Below are 20,887 nucleotides of genomic sequence, written 5' to 3'. Positions count from 1 at the left end.
TTAGGCAGCCTTATTCCCTGCAGCACCAACTGGTCTTCCATCTGGGAGGGCAGCAGAAATTTCTTTTTACATTTTTTTCATTATTTATTTATTTTATTGAGACAGGAGTTTCACTATGTTGCCCTGGCTGGTCTCGAACTCCTGGGCTTAAGCGATCCTCCTGCCTTAGCCTCCCAAAGTGCTGGGATTACAGGTGTGCTCCACCATGCCCAGCTTAGAAATTTGACTCTTACTTTCATATGCGATTTCCTTGCCTTACCTCAAGTATCTAAAGCATGTTTTTTGTTGTTTGTTTTTGTTGTTGTTGTTGTTTTCAGAGACAAGAGTTTTGCTCTGGTTGTCCAGGCTGGAGTGCAATGGCACGATCTTGACTCACTGCAACCTCCGCCTCCCGGGTTCAAGCCATTCTCAGCCTCGGCCTCCCGAGTAGCTGGGATTACAGGCGTGCGCCACCACACCCAGCTACTTTTTGTATTATTAGTAAAGATGGGGTTTCTCCATGTTGGTAAGGCTGCTCTCAAACTCCTAACCTCAGATGATCCACCCATCTCCGCCTCTCAAAGTGCTGAGATTACAGGCGTGAGCCACTGCGCCTGACCAGCATGTGGTCTTTCTTTAATCCCCATGTGGACCATATAAGTGCAGAAAGAATAATGTGTCTTATTCATCCTTATAAGCCATATACCTTTTTTCTTTTCTTTTCTTTTTTTTTTTTTTACACGTACCAGTCATCTTTTATTTGGAGGTTAATTCCCATTAGGACATGAAAGAATTCAGCAACGATTGAGATTGTGTTCCTCACGGAGGGGCTCGGGCCAAGGTCATGGGGTCGGGGGATGGTGCAGAGCGTGTCCTCTTCAGTGGTATTTGTGGAGCCGCTCGTGCTTGAGATGCTTGTAGGAAATGCAGTAGTTGAAGAGCACGTAGCATGCCAGCACCATGGTAATCCCCGAGATGCTCCCCTTCCTCACGTTAACGTACTTGTTGTAGTACCAGTAGTAACCTCTTCGAAATGCTCCGAGAATGCCACTAGGGCTAAAGTCCCGCATCAAGATCCAGCTTGGCAGCTCCCCCAGTTTGACCTCCAGAAGTTTCTTGTCCTTCACTGGTACGACTGATGCCATCTTGGAGTCCTGGTGTCCGCTGTGCCTCCATATACCTTTTTTCAATGTCTGAAACAAATACTTCCTGAGCCCAAAATTTAGGTAACTTAATTATGAATAAAGCATGATCCACTTCTGCCAAACATACACTTAAGATATCAGTCATTTGCAAGTTTCATATGTTCAGTTTTCTGGATTTTTCCGTGTCCTAACCATAAGAAGTCAGAAGGCAAAGAATTTGGAGCATATGTCTCAGTTCCGCTACATAAGTTATAATGTAGTGCTCTACCCCTCAGTTCTTTTAGAGAGTGGACAGAAGGCACCACACGTAAACAATTATTTCTGTGGTATGCAAAGCTGTCATTGCGATACCTGCTATTTGATGCAATGTCCTGTATTCAAAGATTCCTTTACTAATCTCCTGTTTAAGTTTGGGCAGTCTTCATTGATGTATGCTGACTGTTTCTTTGTCAGAAAGTAAAACCTTTTTTTTTTTTTCTTAGCTCCTAGGAAAATCAGTCCTCAATTACAGTAATCCGCTTATCTCAAGTATTTAGTCATCTGTTGCCTCTGTTACTTTTAGAAAATGGTAATAGCTAATGTTTAGAATTCTATGTGCTAGGATCATAGCTAGCATATAGGACTTTAAGAGTCACAATGACTCTATGAATTGTATACTATGACATTTTAGGACACCATGACCTGGAGAAGTGAGACTTCCTGTCCAAAGACCCACAGTTAGTATAGACCAAACACAAGTAGCCTGACTCCAAAACCTGCACTGCTAACCACTCGCCTGTGTTTTTATCCTCAATTATTTTATTTCACACGGTGTTTTACAAATATATTTCAAGCTTTTTTTCTTTTTAAAAAGGAGAAAATATTGATCCTAAATTATCAGTTGTGTCATAAGTCTTTCTCTATGTTTTGTTGTTGTTGTTGTTGTTATTTTTGTGTTTTGTTTTGTTTTGAGACAGAGTCAGTCTCGCTTTGTCCACCAGGCTGGAGTGCAGTGGCGCCATCTCAGCTCACTGCAATCTCTCATTCCCGGGTTCAAGCAATTCTCCTGCCTCACCCTCCTGAATAGCTAGGATTACAGGCATGTGCCACCACACCTGGCTAATTTTTTGTATTTTTAGTAGAGATGGGATTTCACCATGTTGGCCAGGATGGTCTTGAACTCCTGACCTTAGATGATTCACCTGCCTCAGCCTCCCAAAGTGCTGGGATTACAGGTGTGCGCCACCGCCCCCGGCCTGTTTTGGTGTTTTTTTGTTTGTTTGTTTGTTTTTTTGAGATGGAATCTTACTCTGTTTCCCAGGCTGGAGTGCAGTAGCACGATCTTAGCTCACTGCAAACTCCACCTCCTGGGTTCCAGCAATTCTCCCACCTCAGCCTCCAGAGTAACTAGGATTAGTTACTTGCCACCACGCCCGGCTAATTTTTTGTATTTTTAGTAGAGATGGGGTTTCGCCATGTTAGCCAGGCTGGTCTCGAACTCCTGACCTGAAGTGATCCGCCCACCTCGGCCTCCCAAAGTGCTGGGATTAAAAGCGTGAGCCACCGCGCCCAGCCTGTTTTGGTGTTTTTAAAAATATGGAATGCTTCATGAATTCACGTGTCATCCTCGCTCAGGGACCATGCTGATCTGCTCTGTATCATTCTTCTTTTATATGTATAATGGATCTGCTTTTATGTTAGTATCTTACAGAAAGGTTTATTTGATGTGATGTGCCATTGCTCCAGTTTATAATACACATCCCTCAGTCATTCTCTTCTTGACATACATGGAATAAGATTATGTGATTTAAGGATATACATTTCATGGCTTCCTCCCTAAATAGTCACACCCACAGCTGAAGTACCCACCCTAGCAACTGAGAGAAGAGTAATTGTGTGCTCTAAACAACAGTTTAAAAGTAGGAGGCTGAGGGAGAACCTAAGCTCCATGCCTTTTCCTGAGTCCTTGGCACAGTGATTGGAGTTTTATCTGGCATACCAGCTCCCAGGGTTTCAAGTGACAGAATGGTAGCATTAACCCAGCTTTCTAAGGCTGCCGCTGTAAACTGACTAGGTACAGAGGGGATACGGCTTCTGCCCCCATCCTTTCTAGTTATCTACCGGTCTAGCCATCTGTGTATCTGCACCCCAAATATTGTAAACATTAACCATCCTCTCTCTTACACCTAAAAATGTTAAGGAACCATATATTGTTGTAGTGTATCTAGTATGTGCTAATAAGTACCAAAACCTCAAAATTAATAGGTTTGTAAATGGTGCTATTGCAGATAAATAGAATGTGTCATCTTAGTTTATTTGCATGCATATATATATGCATGTATGCATATATATGTGTTGTGTGTGTGTTTTCTGCTATGGAGAATAGAACAAACCTGAAATGGAGGTTGGAGAATTTTACCCACACGTAGAATCAGTGTGTGCCTGCACTTCCTTTTCTCTGTTGCAACCACTGTCAACTGCTTTCCATGACTTAGTATCTTAGATTGAATTTCTGCTCCTGCTATGTTTAGAATCTATTTTTAACTTGGCCAACTGATTTACTATGGAGCATGTGAGCGCTGCTATTTTAAAATATATAATAGTTGTCCCCAGAACCCACTCTATAGAAACTCTCTATGGAAAAACCACTGTGGGCCTGTCCCATTCCATGGCACATTTTCCAGAATGTATGATTTTAAAACAAAATCAGCATTTACTGAGTTCCTAATGTATATCAGGCAACAGGCTGTGTGCTTATTTATGCTTTCTTAGTTAATCCTCAAAACAATCCTGTGTTGGTAGAGATTCCTTGCCTTATCAAGCACTTTGTAACCCTGCATGTAAGTATGAAGCTGTGTACTGAGTGCAAAGATTGGGGGTATTCACGCCAATCCATCCCGAATTCAGATCCTATCTTTGCCACTTGTTAGCTACGTGAACTTCAGCAAGTTACCCCACCTCTCTGAGTCTCAGCTTTTTCATTTGTAAAATAAGAACAATAATACTTCCTTGCAGATTGTTATGAAGAAATGTTGACGGAGTTGATGTAGCATATTATGCAGTTCTACAGGGTCCGGCACAAGCAGCAACACAGGAAAAAGGAGTTACTGCTATTCTTTTTTTTATTATTATTCTGAGTTTTTTCCATGTCCTGGAAAAGAAAAAAAAAAAGGGAAGAGTCTGGAAGATGCAGGTTAAAGTAATATGTAGTTAAAGCGTCACTACACTGCTGCTACAACTCTTTGACCTGGGCAGTTTCCATTTGAGCAGCTGGAAGCTGCAGTCATCCAGTGTGACTTTTGAAAAACTGCCAGGCCTTTCAGTTGGGGCCTTTTGCCTCTGGGAGTCTTCAGACATCTGGAGGAACTTCATGAGTAATCCCTGGTTATTGTTTAACAGAATATTAGCTTTGAACAGGTGTGTCTTTGCCTGCTGGGTCTCTGCACAACTTATGAAGAAGCAACTCGTCATACACCTACAGGGCAAATTCTTGGTTCTTGTATCTACATCCAGCTGGGGCTGGGTTAAAACCACGTGTGATGATTTCAGAATCCCTACAGCGCTCTCTAGGAGACCAGCTGCGTGCTTTCCGGATCAAAGGCCCAAGGAGCTTTTCTGGATGGTCTTGAGGTGATGCCTTGTGACTTTGAGTTTTCCCTGAATGCCAACCAATACAACAGGTTTGGTCTACCTCCTCTGCTCAAGTGGCTCTTTAAGTTTGGTTTTCTTTACTGCCTGCTATGGAACTGTTACATTAGGAGACATTGATACAGTTTCTTCAGTTTAAAGGCAGGAGTTAGGAAACCTTGGCTACTGAGGTTGATGTGGAAGGAGGAGGCGGTCTTATATTGGCTGGGAACCTACTACAGTGCCAGGAATTTCACAAGGGAGGTAATACCATTGCACCGGGTAAGTTGAGGAAAGTTTTCTCTGAACACAACTATATTTGCTTAGCATCAAATCTCATATGTAGCTTATTTCTGTTTTCTTTTCTCTTTCTTTTCCTTCCTCCCTTCCCTCCTTCCTTCCTTCTTTCCTTCTCCCTTCCTCCCTTTCTCTCCTTCCTTCCTTCCTTCTCCTCCCTTCCTCCCTTTCTAGTCTTTCTTTCTCTCTTTCTCTGTTTCTTTCTTTCTTCTTTGTTTCTCTTTCTTTCTCTCTTTCTTTCTTTCTTCTTTCCTTTTTAAGACAGGGTCTCACTCTGTCACCCAGGCTGGAGTGCAGTGGCACAATCATGGCTCACTGCAGCCTGTATCTCCCACACTCAAGTGACCCTCCCACCTCAGCCTCCCATGTAGCTGGGACTACAGGCTCATTCCACCACACCCAGCTAACTTTATGTGTATTTGTTTTTTTTGGGTTTTTTTTGGTTTTTTTTTTGAGACGGAGTCTCACTCTGCCGCCCAGGCTGGAGTGCAGTGGCCGGATCTCAGCTCACTGCAAGCTCCGCCTCCCGGGTTTACGCCATTCTCCTGCCTCAGCCTCCCGAGTAGCTGGGAATACAGGCGCCCGCCACCGCGCCCGGCTAGTTTTTTGTATTTTTTAGTAGAGACGGGGTTTCACCGTGTCAGCCAGGATGGTCTCGATCTCCTGACCTCGTGATCCACCCGTCTCGGCCTCCCAAAGTGCTGGGATTACAAGCTTGAGCCACCGCGCCCGGCCAACTTTATGTGTATTTTTTGTAGGATGAGGACTCACTATGTTGTCCAGGCTGGTCTCAAACCCCTAGGCTCAAGCGATCCACCCACCTCAGCTTCTCAATGTGCTGGGATTACAGGCCTGAGCCACCACGCCAGGCCTTTCATATGTAGTTTAAAAGCAAATTGATTTCTATGACTATGACAAGAAATAAATCATTTTCTTCTGGTTAACGGAACAAAGTGAAAAGAAATTCTTTTTTTTTTTTTTTTTTTTTTTTTGAGACAGAGTCTCACTCTGTTGTCTAGGCTGGAGTGCAATGGTGTGATCTCAGCTCACTGCAACCTCCACCTCCCAGGTTTAAGCAATTCTCCCGCCTCAGCCCCCAAGTAGCTGGGGTTACAGGTGTGCACCACCACACCCAGCTAATTTTTGTGTTTTTTTCGAGACAGAGTCTCGCTCTGTCACCCAGGCTGGAGTGCAATGGTGTGATCTCAGCTCACCACAACCTCCACCTCCTGAGTTCAAGCAATTCTCCTGCCTCAGCCTCCCAAGTAGCTGGGATTACAGGCATGTGCCACCATGCCCAGCTAATTTTGTATTTTTAATAGAGATGGGGTTTCTCCATGCTGGTCAGGCTGGTCTCAAACTCCTAACCTCAGGTGATCCGCCCACCTCGGCCTCCCAAAGTGCTGGGATTATAGGTGTGAGCCACCGCACCTGGCCCAAAGTGGAAAAAAATTCTGAGCCATCATCCATTGAGTGTCTATTGATAATCTATGTCTCCTGGCTGGTGTGCAGTGGCTTATGCCTATAATGCCAACAATTTTGGAGGCTGAAGCAGACAGATTGTTTGAGCCCGAGTTCAAGACCAGCTTGGGCAACATGGCAAAACCCTGTCTCTACTAAAAATACCAAAAATTAGCCAGATGTGGTGGCACACACCTGCAGTCCCAGCTACTTAGGGGACTGAGATGGGAGGGTCGCTTTTTTTTTCTTTTTAGACAAGGTCTCACTCTGTCACTTAAGCTGGAGTACAGTGGCACAATTATAGCAAACTGCAACATCAAACTCCTGGGCTCAAGCGGTCCTCTTGCCTCAGCCTCCTGAGTAACTAGGAGTACAGGTGCGTGCCACCATGCCTGGCTAATTTTTGTATTTTTAGTAGAGACAGGGTCTCCCTGTGTTGCCCAGGTTGGTCTCAAATTGCTGGCCTCACGTGATCCTCCCACCTCAGCCTCCCAAAGTGTTGACATTATATAGGCATGACCCACTGTGCCCAGCTGAAATTTTTAACATCTCTCTCGTGCACAATCTTGTCTAGAAAACTCTTGTTTTGTTTGCCTTAAATAGATAGTCAAGGTTTATGTAAATTGTTGATTGTTCATATACAATTTTGTCAGCAACAATCAAATATACAATCACAAAGCTTATACAGTTACCCTATATTCTGAAAAAACTATTCTGAAAAAATAGATTTGGAATGTTAATATCTAAATCTAGCTTACCGGCCAGGCATGGTGGCTCACGCCTGTAATCTCAGCACTTTGGGAGGCCAAGGCAGGCAGATCACCTGAGGTCAGGAGTTCAAGACCACCCTGGCCAACTTGGTGAAACCCCATCTCTACTAAAAATACAAAAATTAGCTGGGTGTGGTAGTGGGCACCTGTAATCCCAGCTATTCAGGAGGCAGAGGCAGGAGAATCACCTGAACCCAGGTGGCAGAGGTAGCAGTGAGCCGAGGCTGCGCCGCTGCACTCCAGCCTGTGCAACAGGGCAAGACTCTTTCTCAAAACCAATCAATCAATCAATCAATCAATCAATCTAGCTTACTATCTTGTTCATTGTATCTTAAAAGTGTCCGTGTTTAAAATTTTGGTGTTCTTGGTAAAATATTTGCAATGAATTGGGCATCTTTGTAGAAACAGTTTAGTTTTCATTTGAATATCCAGCAGGCAGAGATTAGAAATTGTTATTAAGTAAATCTATTTTAATGTGGTTCATTTAACTGACTTAATCCATATATTATCAGACTTGAATGGGACTTTTCAGGGAATTTCGTTTGCCTTCTTTGTATTTAAGGCTTTCAGATTTATAGAAGTAAACTCAGTGAAAAGGATAGTGTTGTTTAAAATTATTTTTTCACTACTTAAAAAGATTAACTATTTTTTTCAATCAGTTGCTCACACCTGTAATCCCAGCACTTTGGGAGGCCAAGGTGGGCGGGTCACAAGGTCAGGAGTTCGAGACCAGACTGGCCAATATGGTGAAACCCTGTCTCTACTAAAAATATGAAACTTAGTTGAGCATGATGGCAGGCGCCTGTAATCCCAGCTACTCGGGAGGCTGAGGCAGGAGAATTGCTTGAACCCGAGAGGCAGAGGTTGCAGTGAGCCAAGATTGCACCACTGCACTCCAGCCTGGGTGACAGAACGAGACTGTCTCAAAAAATAAAAAATAAATAATAATAATAATATATGCGCATGGTACAAAATTCAAAAGTACAACAGCTATATAGTAAAAAGGCAGCCTGCCTCCCTTCTTCCCCCGCCACCTGATATCCCTCTCTAGATATAGTTGTCAACTTTTTATTTCTCTCAACTTTTTAAAAACCAGATGCAAATATTTAAGTTCTTCGAGCAGGGTCTTGTTACCTTCCTTTTAGAATAACAACAACAACAACAAAAATAGCATAGCATAGCATCTTTCCAGAATCCTGTACAGGTGTTTATTTTACATATGAAGCACAGAGAAAATAAAATTTGCTTAGTTTTCACTAAGCCTTGGGAAAGTCTTCTGTTGCATATTAGTGCAACAATGATAGTAAGTTATCATTATATGTAACTACAATGACCGTATGTTGTATATTTTAAATAAATAGAAAACAAGTTTCATTGAAATTAAAGATAATAAAATAGTCTTAATATGTGATAATCATTTTTGTATATACTATTTATCTGATTTGCAAATTCTTGAATTAAAGCTTCTCATGAATTTATATAGGAATTGAAAAAAATCTAATTTCCCCTGACTGGAAATCAATCCTGCTTTTCTAATTTTTTTTACATGCAAGTTCAAAAAGTAGTATGTACTATCTGTGCTCCCAGAGGCTGACCTGAAATAAAAGGAAAAAAAAAGTAGTATGTACCAGAGGTTTTAAGTATATTATGTCTAATTCTCATAACAACCTTGCAAGATTGGGTTTGTTGCCCTCTTTGGAGATGAGGAACCTGAGGCTCTGAGAATTGAAGTGACTTGCCACAGGTTCACAGCAAGAAGTGCAAAGCTGGGATGTACATCTAGTTCAAACCCACCTCCTGGTCCATAATGTTGTTAGAAACACAGAATCTACTAGTTTGGAAAAAGGTGGGATGCTTGACAGTGTGGATCTCACTTCATCAAGGCATGTGCCGAAAGCCTGAGGACATGTTCCTGAACAAAATGGAGTCAGGGATGCTAGAGGAAAATAGGTTAGGTGAAGTGATAATAGGTCAAATAACCATGTTTTCATGTTCTCTAAAGAGCTCATTAGCAGCCAACGTATTTCTGGGAGTAGGTGCAATAGGGCTCTGTCCTTGGCCCTGTTCTGATCAACGTCTTATTAATGCTTGAGACCAGAGCAGTGAGTATAATATGGTAGGACTTATAAATAACTATTGAACAAATTAATGAATTAATAAGGATATTTGTGTTGTGCTGATCATATCTTTAGTTTATTTTATTTTGACACAAAGCCTCGCTCTGTCACCCAGGCTGGAGTGCAGTGGCATGATCTCAGTTCACTGCAACCTCTGCCTCCCGAGTTCAAGCGATTCTTGTGCCTCAACCTCCTGAGTGGCTGGGACTATAGGCGCGTGCCACCATGCCAGGCTAATTTTGTATTTTTAGTAGAGATGGGGTTTCACCATGTTGGCCAGGCTGGTCTCGAACTCCCAACCTCAGGTGATCTGCCTGCTTTGGCCTCCCAAAATTCTGGGATTACAGGTATGTGCCATCGTACCTGGCCAGATTTTTCACTGTTAAGTTGAGTTTCTTGTATATTCTGCATATTAGTCTCTTGTCAGATGAATAGTTTATAAATATTTTATTCCATTCAACAGGTTATCTCTTCATTCTGTTGATTGTTTTCTGTGCTGTGCAGAAGCCTTTGAGTTTAATATAGTCCCATTTGCCTATTTTTGTTTTAGCTGCCTCTGCTTTTGAGGTCTTAGCCACAAAATATTTGCCTAGACCAATGTCCTGGAGTGTTTCCTGTATGTTTTCTTCTAGTAGTTCTATAGTTTTGGGCCTTACATTTAAGTCTTTAATCCATCTTGAGTTGATTGTTGTATACGGTGAGAGACAGAGGTCTACTTTCATTCTTTTGCCTATGGCTGTTCAGTTTTCCCAGCACCATTTATTGAAGAGGGTGTCCTTTCCTCAGTGTATGTTATTGGCACCTTTGTCATAAATTAGTTGACTATAAATATGTGGATTTATTTCTGGGTTCTCTATTCTGTTCCATTGGTCTATGTGTCTATTTTTATACCAGTACAATGCTGTTTGGGTTATTGTAGCCTTGTAATATGTTTAGAAGTCAGATAGTGTAATGTCTCCAGCTTTGTTCTTTTTGCTCAAGATTGCTTTGGCTATTCAGGCTCCTTTTTGGTTTCATATGAATTTTAGGGTTGTTTTTCTTTCTGTGAAGAATGTCACTGGTATTTTGGTAGATTCATTAAGCTGTAGATTGCTTTGGGTAGTTTGGCCATTTTAACAATATTAATTCTTCCAATCCATGAGCATAGGATGTCTTTCCCTTTGTTCGTGTCCTCGTTAATTTCTTTCATCAGTGTTTTGTAGTTTTCCCTGTAGATAGCTTTCACCTTCTTGGTTAAATTTGTTTGTAGGGTTTTTGTGTGTACATAGTCACTGTAAATGGAATTGCCTTCTTGATTTCTATTTCAGCCAGTTCTTCATTGGTGTATAGAAACACTACTGATTTTTGTATCCTGATACTTTAATTAATTTGTCTACTAGTTCTAAGAGTTTTGTGGTGGAGTCTAGGTTTTTCTATTTTTTTTTTCTTTGTATAAGGAGTCTGATACCATATAGATTTTTCTAAATATAAGCATATCATCTGCAAAGAGGGACAATTTGACTTCTTTTCCAATTTGGATGCCTTTTATTCCTTTCTCTTGCCTGATTTCTCTTGCTAGGATTTCCAGTACTATGTTGAATATGAGTGGTGGAAGCGTAAATCCGTCTTACAACCTTTTAATATAGTACTGTTAAGGTTAGGCACAGTTTGTTTCTGTCGCTTGTGATAAAAAAAAAAAAGAAAGATACGTATCTACTTGTTCTTTAGGGCACATTGTATACTCAGCGAGGTTCTTGGCTTATTATATCTGCTTGGACAATGACAAAAGTAGGTAATCAATGCTGGCTAACATTTGCAAGGAGGAGAAGAAAGTTGAAGCTAGTGGCTGGACACTAGGGCTATTTTTATTCCCTATTATTGTGAGTTTTTGAGAGAGATTCCAAATAATTCCTGAACTAATCCAACATTGCTTGCATTTTGTAGAGAGTTCTATACTAACGTCTATACTACCTACGAACTATTCTTGCCAAAGAAATTGAAGCTGAATCTAATCAAGCTTCTAAAGCTTTCATTTACAGAAAATGGTGGAGAATGTAAAGGAGGAACAAGTTAAATGACACCAGAAGGGAGCAAACAAGCAAATCTAGGATGTGAGGTATTTTATACAACAACTAAATCAGTATCTTCCATAAGACAATGACATTTTTAAAATAAGTAGGACCCCATGAATATATACACCTAATATATACCCACAAAAATTAAAAATAAAAAAAAATTAAATGAGTTGGAAGAAGAGGACTCAAAATCAAAAGAAACTTGAGATATTGTAACAGCCAAATGTGATATGTACATTCTGATTCAAACATACCAATTGTGACATACAAAGAAGAGTACATTTACAAGTAACAATGCAAAAAGAAAATTTCTCTAAAACCCATTGTTGATACAGTGCCATAGAGCACTTTGATGTTAAATAATATGATTTTCATGTAATAGTCATAAAAACATATCCTGCAAAATACAACACAGTAATTTAAGATGTGTGAGTTCTAATTATGATTATTGTTCTGTGAACTTGAACAAATTACATAATACACTCAGCTATAAAACGGAAAGACCAATACCTAATTAAATGGTTACTCAAAGGACCTAATAGAAGTTATGGTAAAGAACATGCTAAGCATAAGTGCTATAAAGCTACAACTTTCATATAATAGTCCAATAGTGTAGTGCACAACCTCTGAGGTAGCCCTCGATGATCTTCTCCTACTGAGATTCCCAACCTTATGTAACTCCCTTCCCTTGAGTATGATGTCACTTCAGAAATTAGGTTACAAAAAGGGGCCAGGCCTGTAATCCTGTAATCCTAGCACTTTGGGAGGCCAAGGCAGGCGGATCACCTAAGGTCAGGAGTTCGAGACCAGCCTGGCCAACATGGTGAGATCTGGTCTCTACTAAAAATACAAAAATTGGCCAAGCATGGTGGTGGGCACCTGTAATCCCAGCTACTCAGGAGGCTGAGGCATAAGAATCTCTTGAACCCGGGAGGTGGAGGTTGCAGTGAGCTGAGATGGCACCACTGCACTGCAGCCTGGGTGACAGAGCGAGACTCAGTCTCAAAAATAAAATAAAATAAAATAAAATAAAATAAAATACAAAAATTAGCCAGGTGAGTTGTGGCCGGGCACAGTGGCTCACACCTGTAATCCCAATGCATTGGGAGGCCGAGGCAGGTGATCACAAGGTCAGGAGTTCAAGATCATCCTGGCCAACAGGGTGAAACCCCATCTCTACTAAAAATACAAAAAATTAGCCGGGTGTGGTGGCAGGCACCTGTAGTCCCAGCTACTCAGGAGGCTGAGGCATGAGAATCTTTTGAACTCGGGAGTCAGAGGTTGCAGTGAGCGGAGATCAGGCCACTGCATTCCAGCCTGGGCGACAGAGCAAGACGCTGTCTAAAAAGAAAAAAAAAAAGAAGAAGAAGGAAGAAATTAGGTTACAAAAAGATTAGGATTCGAGGTTAAGTTACCAGCATAATGAATGAAAAAAGCCATCAGTCTATCCCTACCTCTACATAGATTTTGCCTAAAATAATCGCAGATCATGACCTTGAACTGTTGACTGTGGGAGCTGGGTGATGGATAACTGAAAGGATCATTGTATGTTTCACTGGACTATTTTTAAAATCTTAACCATGCTTTTGTTTGAGACGGAGTTTCGCTCTTGTTGTGAAACAGAACTCCAGAACTCTTTCACCTTGCAGAACTGAAACTCAATACCCATTAACCAACAGCTCTCCTTTTCCCTTCCCATAGCTCCAGGTAACCACCATTCCACTTTCTGTTTTTATGAGCTTGACTCCTCCAGGAACCTCATATAGATGGAATCTACAGTATTTGTCCCCAAGGTTCTTCTGTGTTATAGACTGTGACAGGATTTTCTTCCTTTTTAAGGCTGCATAGTATTCCATCATGTATATATACCAAATTTTGTTTATCTATTCATTCCTTGATGGACATTTGGGTTGCAACCACCTCTTGGCTATTGTGAGTAATGCTGTCATGAACATTGGTTTGCAGATATCTGTTTGAGAGCCTTCTTTGATTTCTTTTGGATATGTACTCAGAAGTGAGGTTGCTGGGTCATATGGCAATGGTACTTTTAATCTTTTGAGAAACCATCATGCTGTTTTTCATGGCAATCATACCATTTTGCTATCCTGCCAGCCATTCACAAGGTTTCCAATGTCTCCACATCCCCACCAACATTTGTTATCTTCTGGGGTTTTTTTGGGTGGGGGTGTTGGGGGGAATAGTAGCTATCCTAATGGGTGTTAGGTGGTATCTCCTTGAGGTTTTGATTTGTATTTCTCTAATGATTAATGATGTTAGGAATCTTTTCATGTACCTGTTGGCCATGTGTATGTCATCTGTGGAAAAATGTCTGTACAACTCCCCCCTTGCCCATTTTTTATAGTTTTTTTATCTTGTTTTCATTAAACTTTTTATCTATTTTAATTTGTTTGTTTTTTTTAACACAGACAGGGTCTTGCAATATTCCTCAGGCTGACCTTGAATTCCCAGACTTAAGTGATCCTCCCAATTCAACCTCTTGAGTAGCTGTTGACTACAGGCGTGCACCACTGTGCCTAGCTTTTTGCCCATTTTTAAATAGGATTATTTGAAATTTTGTTGTTAAGTTGTAGAAATTACTTACATATTAAATAATTGTGGATATTGTAGATATTAACCTCTTACCAAATATATGATTTGCAAACATTTTCTTCCATTTTGTAGGTTGCCTTTTTGCTCTGTTGATTGTCTTTTGATGCACACAAGTTTTCAAGTTTGAGGTAGTCTCATTTGTCTATTTTCTTTCTTTCTTTCTTTCTTTCTTTCTTTCTTTCTTTCTTTCTTTTTTTAAGAAAGGCAGACTGCCACATGCAGCACCTCATTTGGATGTGTCTGAAGTCTTGGAAGCTTGACTACCCTACGTTCTCCTACAAGTGGACCTTGAGAGCTTGTTTGAAAGTTCTAGCAGGGGACTGCAGCTACTCATATACCCTCGACCGGGGACCAGTCCTCCTCTATCTGGGATGGTTGTCCTCTTAAACCAAACGTACAGCTTCGGGAGGAATGCATATGGGGCAGCGAGGGAGGAAGGGGACACGTGCCTAGTCCGCCAGATCAGCCAAATCAACCCTGGCACTCAATGGGGTGACAGGCGCTGCAGCCAGATCACCCTCACATCCATATTTTTCTTTTTTTAAACTGTACTTCTGGGGTTGTATACGAGAAGTTATTGTATATGGCAAATCGTTTTTCCCCTGTGTTTTCTTCAAGTTGTTTTAAAGTTTGAGATTAATTTTTAGCTAATCTAATGTAGCATAAAATAAGGGTCTAACTTAATTTTTTTGCATGTGGATATCCAGTTTTTCTAGCACTATTTGTTGAACATACTGTCCTTTCTTTATCAAATGGTCTTGGCCCCCTTGTTGAAGATTATTTGGCTATGCCATAATTTATCTCTGGGCTCTCTATGCTACTCCATTGGTCTGTGTGTTTGTCTCTATACCAATAGCACACTGTTTGAATTACTGTAGATTCGTAATGTGTTTTGAAATCAGGATGCTTGAGTCTTACAAATTTGTTCTTCTTCTTCAAAATTGTTTTGACTTTTTGGGGTCTCTTGAGATTCCATATGAATTTTAGGATCTATTTTTCTATTTCTGCAACAAACACCATTGATATTTTGATAGGGATTGTGTTCAGTCTGCAAATGGCTTCATGTAGTGTTGACATCTTAACAATATTAAGTCTTCCAATTTATGAACACAGAACGTCTTTTTATTTATGTGTGCCTTTTTTAATGTCCTTCAACAGTGCTTTGTACTTTTTTTTTTTTTTTTTTTTTTTTTTTTTGAGACAGATTCTTGCTCTGTCGCCCAGGCTGGAGTGCAGTGGCTGGATCTCGGCTCACTGCAAGCTCCGCCTCCCGGGTTCCCGCCATTCTCCTGCCTCAGCCTCCCGAGTAGCTGGGACTACAGGCGCCCGCCACCTCGCCCGGCTAGTTTTTTTGTATTTTGTAGTAGAGACGGGGTTTCACCGTGTTAGCCAGGATGGTCTCCATCTCCTGACCTCGTGATCCGCCCGTCTCGGCCTCCCAAAGTGCTGGGATTACAGGCTTGAGCCACCGCGCCCGGCCGCTTTGTACTTTTTAGTGTGCAAGTCATTCACCTCCTTGGTTAGGTAAATTCCTAAGTATTTATTTATTTATTTATTTTTAGAAGGAGTTTTGCTCTTGTTGCCCAGGCTGGAGTGGAGTGGGGCGATCTTGGCTCACTGCAACCTCTGCCTCCCGGGTTCAAACGATTCACCTGCCTCAGCCTCCCTAGTAGCTGGGATTACAGGCATGCGCCAGCACGCCTGGCTAATTTTTGTATAGAAGGGGTTTCACCATATTGGTCATGCTGGTCTCGAACTCCTGACCTCAGGTGATCTGCTTGCCTTGGTGTCCCAAAGTGCTGGGATTACAGGCGTTAGCCACTGCACCCGGCCAATTCCTATTTTATTCTTTTTGATGTCATCGTAAATGAAATTGTTTTCTTAATTTCTTTTCCTGACTGTTCATTGTTCATGTATAGAAACATTCCATTAAAAAAAAAACAGGAGGCCGGGCGTGGTGGCTCACACCTGTAATCCCAGCACTTTGGGAGGCCGAGGCAGGCGGATCACGAGCTCAGGAGATGGAGACCATCCTGGCTAACATGGTGAAACCCCATCTCTACTAAAAATACAAAAAAATTAGTCGGGCGAGGTGGTGGGCACCTGTAGTCCCAGCTACTCGGGAGGCTGAGGCAGGCAAATGGTGTGAACCCGGGAGGCAGAGGTTGCAGTGAGCAGAGATCGCACCACTGCACTCCAGCCTGGGCGACAGAGTGACACTCCAGCTCAAAAACAAAAAACAAAAAACAAAAACAAAAAACAGGAATACAACTTTTCTGTTCAGAAATTTTCATATTCCTGCATTTTGTTCTTTACTGATGCCCCAGAGGAATTGTTTTATGGGCTTGATGTCCGTTTGGAATAAATGAAGAATTCTGTGGAAATCAGAATGTAAGTAACATACACATTTGCTTAAAAGGCTGAACAGACTTGCAAGTACCCCATATATCTACAATTAGAGACATGAATGGGATCATTCATAATTCACAAGAAACTTGTTTGCATAGCACCAACAGCAGAGAAATTTGGGGGCTGGCTGAGGGGCCCTCTGTGATTACCCAGATCCTTGAAAGAAAATATTAGGCGCCTACATCAGTTGGGACTCTTTTCCTTACACTTGGCAGAAAACCCTTCATAAACTACCTCAAGGGGAAAAGAGGATGCGCATAATGGCAACGTCCTGGGGAACTGGATTTGGACTTGGCTTGATCCAGAGTGGAAATAAAGTTAGACACCGCGCCCGGCCTTAATTTTTGTGTTTTAACTTTGTATTTTTGTTTTTTAGTATTTTAACCCCAACAGGGTTTCACCATGTTAACTAGGCTGGTCTCGAGCTCAGGTGATGTACCCATCTCGGCCTCCCAAAGTGCTGGGATGACAGGCGTGAGCCACCGCGCCCAGCCAGATTTTAGAATTTGATGACTACTGAGTGGAGGGGAATTACAGGAGAGAGGCAGGTACATCTCCAGTGCAGAAGTGAAAGCCTTTTGGTTGCTTTATTTGGCTGCACCAAGCGCGGGGCCTGTAGGCCTGTGTCATCCAACGTCTAAACACGGCTGTTGAATACTTAACATTTAGCTATTCCAAATTGAGACGTAAGTGTAAATACACACTGGATCTTGAAGACTAGTACAAAAGAAATAAGTAAAATACCTTATTAATCATTTTTTATATTGATGACATATGTGTGTGTCTGTGTGTGCGTGTGTTTTGAGACAGGGTCTCGGCCAGGCGCGGTGGCTCACGCCTGTAATCCCAGCACTTTGAGAGGCCGAGGTGGGCAGATCACGAGGTCAGGAGATCGAGACCATCCCGGCTAACACAGTGAAACCCTGTCTCTACTAAAAAAAATACAAAAAATTAGCCGGGCGAGGTGGCGGGCGCCTGTAGTCCCAGGTACTCGGGAGGCTGAGGCAAGAGAACGGCATGAACCCGGGAGGCGGAGCTTGCAGTGAGCTGAGATCACGCCACAGCACTACAGCCTGGGCAACAAAGCAAGACTCCGTCTCAAAAAAAAAAAAAATTAGAGACAGGGTCGCACTCTGTCACCCAGGTTGGAATACAATGGCACAATCACAGCTCACTGCAGCCTCTGCCTTCCCAACTCAAGCCATCCTCCCACCTCAGCCTCGTAAGCAGCTGGAACTATAGGTGCACACCATCATGCCCAGCTTATTTTTGTATTTTTTGTACAGACAGGGTCTCTGTATGTTGGCCAGGATGGTCTTGAACTCCTGGCCTCAAAGGATCTGTCCCCTTGCCCTCCCACAGTCCTGGGATTTCAGGCGTAGACCTCCACGCCTCGTCAGCTACATGTTGAAATGATCATATTTTCATCTTTCTTTTAACTTTTTATGATGTCACTACCAATATTGGTTTAATTACATATGTGACTTGCATTCTATCTCTATTAGGCAGCGCTTTGTCTAGGCCGACTGAGTCTCCCAGAAAACCCTGCTCTCCCTCCCCAGAAAACCCCGCTCTCCCTCCCTCTGCTCTGGCGGTCTTGGGAGGTGCTTCGAACTGCTTGAAAATGTGATGTGTGGGGAGAGGGGAACCTGCCCACCCCAGCTCTCTGGGTGATTGACAGGTCAGTCCCCTTCCTGGGAGTTTGCCCAGCATGACCTGGAGTCAATCCCCTTCCTGCCCAGCTCCCACCATTCCTGACTGGACCCCTTCAGCCGCTGTTGCCTGGGACGTCACAGAGCAGGCGTCCCTAGAAGCTCTCTCGGGACCCACGGGGGCAGCCCCAGGACATGAACATATTCAGAGTGGTAGAGTGATAGAATGGAATTTTATTTATTTATTATTATTATTACACATGAACATGTTCAGAGTGGTAGAGTGATAGAATGGAATTTTATTTATTATTTATTATTATTATTACTTTTTTTTTTTTTGGAACAGAGTCTCACTCTGTCGCCCAGGCTGGAGTGCACTGGTGCAATTTCGGCTCACTGCAACCTCCGCCTCCCAGGTTCAAGCAATTCTCCTGCCTCAGCCTCTCAAGTAGCTGGGGCTATAGGCGTGCACCACCACACCCAGCTAATTTTTTTGTATTTTTAGTAGAGAGGGGGTTTAGCCATGCTGGCTAGACTGATCTCACACTCCAGACCTCAGGTGATCCACCCACTTCAGCCTCCCAAAGTGCTGGGATTATAGGCGTGAGCCACTGTGCCCAGCCTAGAATGGAATTTAATGAATGTTGTCATAGGACGGTAAATACTGCAATCCCAAATTCATACATTTCTAGAGAGATTTTCTTCTTCCCCCGCACCCCTCCAACTTTTTGGCCATGGGTATTTGGAATACGAGGATTGGACCAGACCTTAAGGTGACTGTTAGGAATCTGCCTCAGGCCACGTGCAGTGACTTGAATCTATGATCTCAACTACTTGGGAGGCTGAGGCAGAGGCCAGGAGTTCGAGACCAGCCTGAGCAACATAGCAAGACCCCTATCTCCAAAATAAAAAATAAGTTAAAACAAAAGGGGGATCTGTTTTAGCCCGAATCTACCCCTGCGCCAACCTACCTGGGATATCCAGGGCTTCCACAAAGACCACTCAGCCTCCATGCAGCTGAGACAAACAAAGTGCCTGCTATATTTTCCATGCTAGCTTTATACTGCATTACTCGTTCTTCATGTAATTATTTGATATGCGATTTAAAGTACTTTTCTAGGTATATGGATTCTGACCTCCCATCTGACTAAGGAGCTTACCGTCTTCCTTACTCTTAGACTATTCCGGAGTGTTCTGGCACAGTGGACACTGGATTGCTATTGACTATCAGTGGAGCCTATTATCGGACTCCCCGGGAAACAGGTCTTGGCCACCAGTATGTGCCATTCCACTCTATAACTTCCAGGTCATTTACTGGGCACAAGACCATCACGACCACTCTAGCTAGCATGCAAAACACAGGAGGCAATATCTGATCATGAGTGGATCATTGCTCTTCATATCTGATAAAAACAACAATCTGGCCGGGCGCGGTGGCTCACCCCAGTAATCCCAGAACTTTGGGAGGCTGAGGCGGGCCGATCACGAGGTCAGGAGATCGAGACCAGCCTGGCCAACATGGTGAAACCTCATCTCTACTAAAAATACAAAAATTAGCTGGGCGTGGTGGTACATGCCTATAGTCCCAGCTTCTCGGGAGGCTGAGGCAGGAGAATTACTTGAACCCTGGAGGCGGAGGTTGCAGTGAGATGAGATTGCACCACTCCACTCCAGCCTAGCAACATAGCAAGACTTGGTCTCAAAAATAATAATAATATTATTAAATAAAATAACATAAAATAAAATAAAATCTATATGAGAATGTCATGGTGAACAAGGCAAGTTTACCTGGCAGTATGTGGATGTCAGATCCCCGCCCTGGACTCCAGTACTGTCTGGTTGACCTGCCTTCTGATGATATGTTTCTATCCCTCACATGAGCTGTTGGAGGAGAAGTACTTTTCCTTTCATCTAAGTTGGCTTGGATCTCCATCTGAAATGTCTTTCACATACAAATGGCCAAAAAATATATGGAAAAAATGCTCACCATCATCACGGAAATGCAAATAAAAACCATAATGAAATACCCTCCTATACCAGTCAGAATGGCTACTACTATTATTATTATTGCTTTTTGTTTTTTGAGATGGAGGCTTGCTCTGTCACCAGGCAGTGGTGCAATCTCGGTTCACTGAAACCTCCACCTCCCTGTTCAAGTGAATCTCCTGCCTCAGCCTCCCGAGTAGCTGGGACTATGGGCGTGCGCCACCATGCCCAGCTAATTTTTATATTTTTAGTAGAGATAGGGTTTCACCATGTTGGCCAGGATAGTCTCTATCTCTTGACCTTGTGATCTGCCTGCCGTGGCCTCCCAAAGTGCTGGGATTACAGGCATGAGCCACCACGCCCAGTCCAGAACAATTATTGTTAAAAAGTAAAAACATCATCAACAACAACAACAAACAACAGATACTGGCAAGGCTGCAAAGAAAAGGGAGCACTTCTACACTGTTGGTGGGAATGTAAATTAGTTCAGCCACTGTGGAAAGCAGTTTGGAGATATCGCCAAGATTTTAATAAGATTGGCCAGGTGTGGTGGCTCATGCCTATAATCCCAGCACTTTGGGAGGCCGAGGGGGGAGGATCACCTGAGGTAAGGAGTTCGAGACCAGCCTGGCCAACATGGTGAAACCCCTCTCTACTAAAAATACAAAAATTAGCTGGGTGTGGTGGCTCATGGCTGTAATCCCAGCTACTCGGAAGGCTGAGGCAGGAGAATCCCTTGAACCTGGGAGGCGGAGGTTGCAGTGAGCCGAAATTGCACCACTGCACTCCATCCTGGGAGAC

General features: G+C 42.7%; 1 protein-coding gene and 1 pseudogene across 2 annotated transcripts; both read right to left on the bottom strand.

Moving 5' to 3' along the window:
• Window positions 1-715: 715 nt before the first annotated feature.
• On the bottom strand, window positions 716-1,147 carry LOC112631451 (ATP synthase subunit f, mitochondrial-like). Of its 2 annotated transcripts, XM_025396625.1 has the most exons (2): window positions 1,004-1,124; window positions 719-886 (listed from the first exon to the last, which is right to left on the bottom strand). In XM_025396625.1, the coding sequence occupies exons 1-2, from the start codon at window positions 1,122-1,124 to the stop codon at window positions 858-860; spliced, it is 150 nt and encodes a 49-aa protein (XP_025252410.1). In that variant the 3' UTR covers window positions 719-857. The 2 variants fall into 2 exon arrangements, with proteins under 2 accessions (XP_025252401.1, XP_025252410.1); XM_025396616.1 differs by having other exon boundaries at window positions 716-1,147.
• A 1,546-nt stretch (window positions 1,148-2,693) lies between these two features.
• On the bottom strand, window positions 2,694-2,793 carry LOC112615560 (annotated as a pseudogene).
• Window positions 2,794-20,887: the final 18,094 nt, after the last annotated feature.

This window comes from Theropithecus gelada, chromosome 1 (assembly GCF_003255815.1).
Source record: "Theropithecus gelada isolate Dixy chromosome 1, Tgel_1.0, whole genome shotgun sequence".
NCBI lineage: Eukaryota > Metazoa > Chordata > Mammalia > Primates > Cercopithecidae > Theropithecus > Theropithecus gelada.
The sequence above is the reverse complement of the archived record's forward strand: the minus strand, read 5'-3'. Positions and strand labels throughout refer to the sequence as shown.

Excerpts from the sequence above, each read along its gene's own strand:
- LOC112631451 (XM_025396616.1), bottom strand. The coding sequence starts at position 1,124 with ATGGCATCAGTCGTACCAGTGAAGGACAAGAAACTTCTGGAGGTCAAA.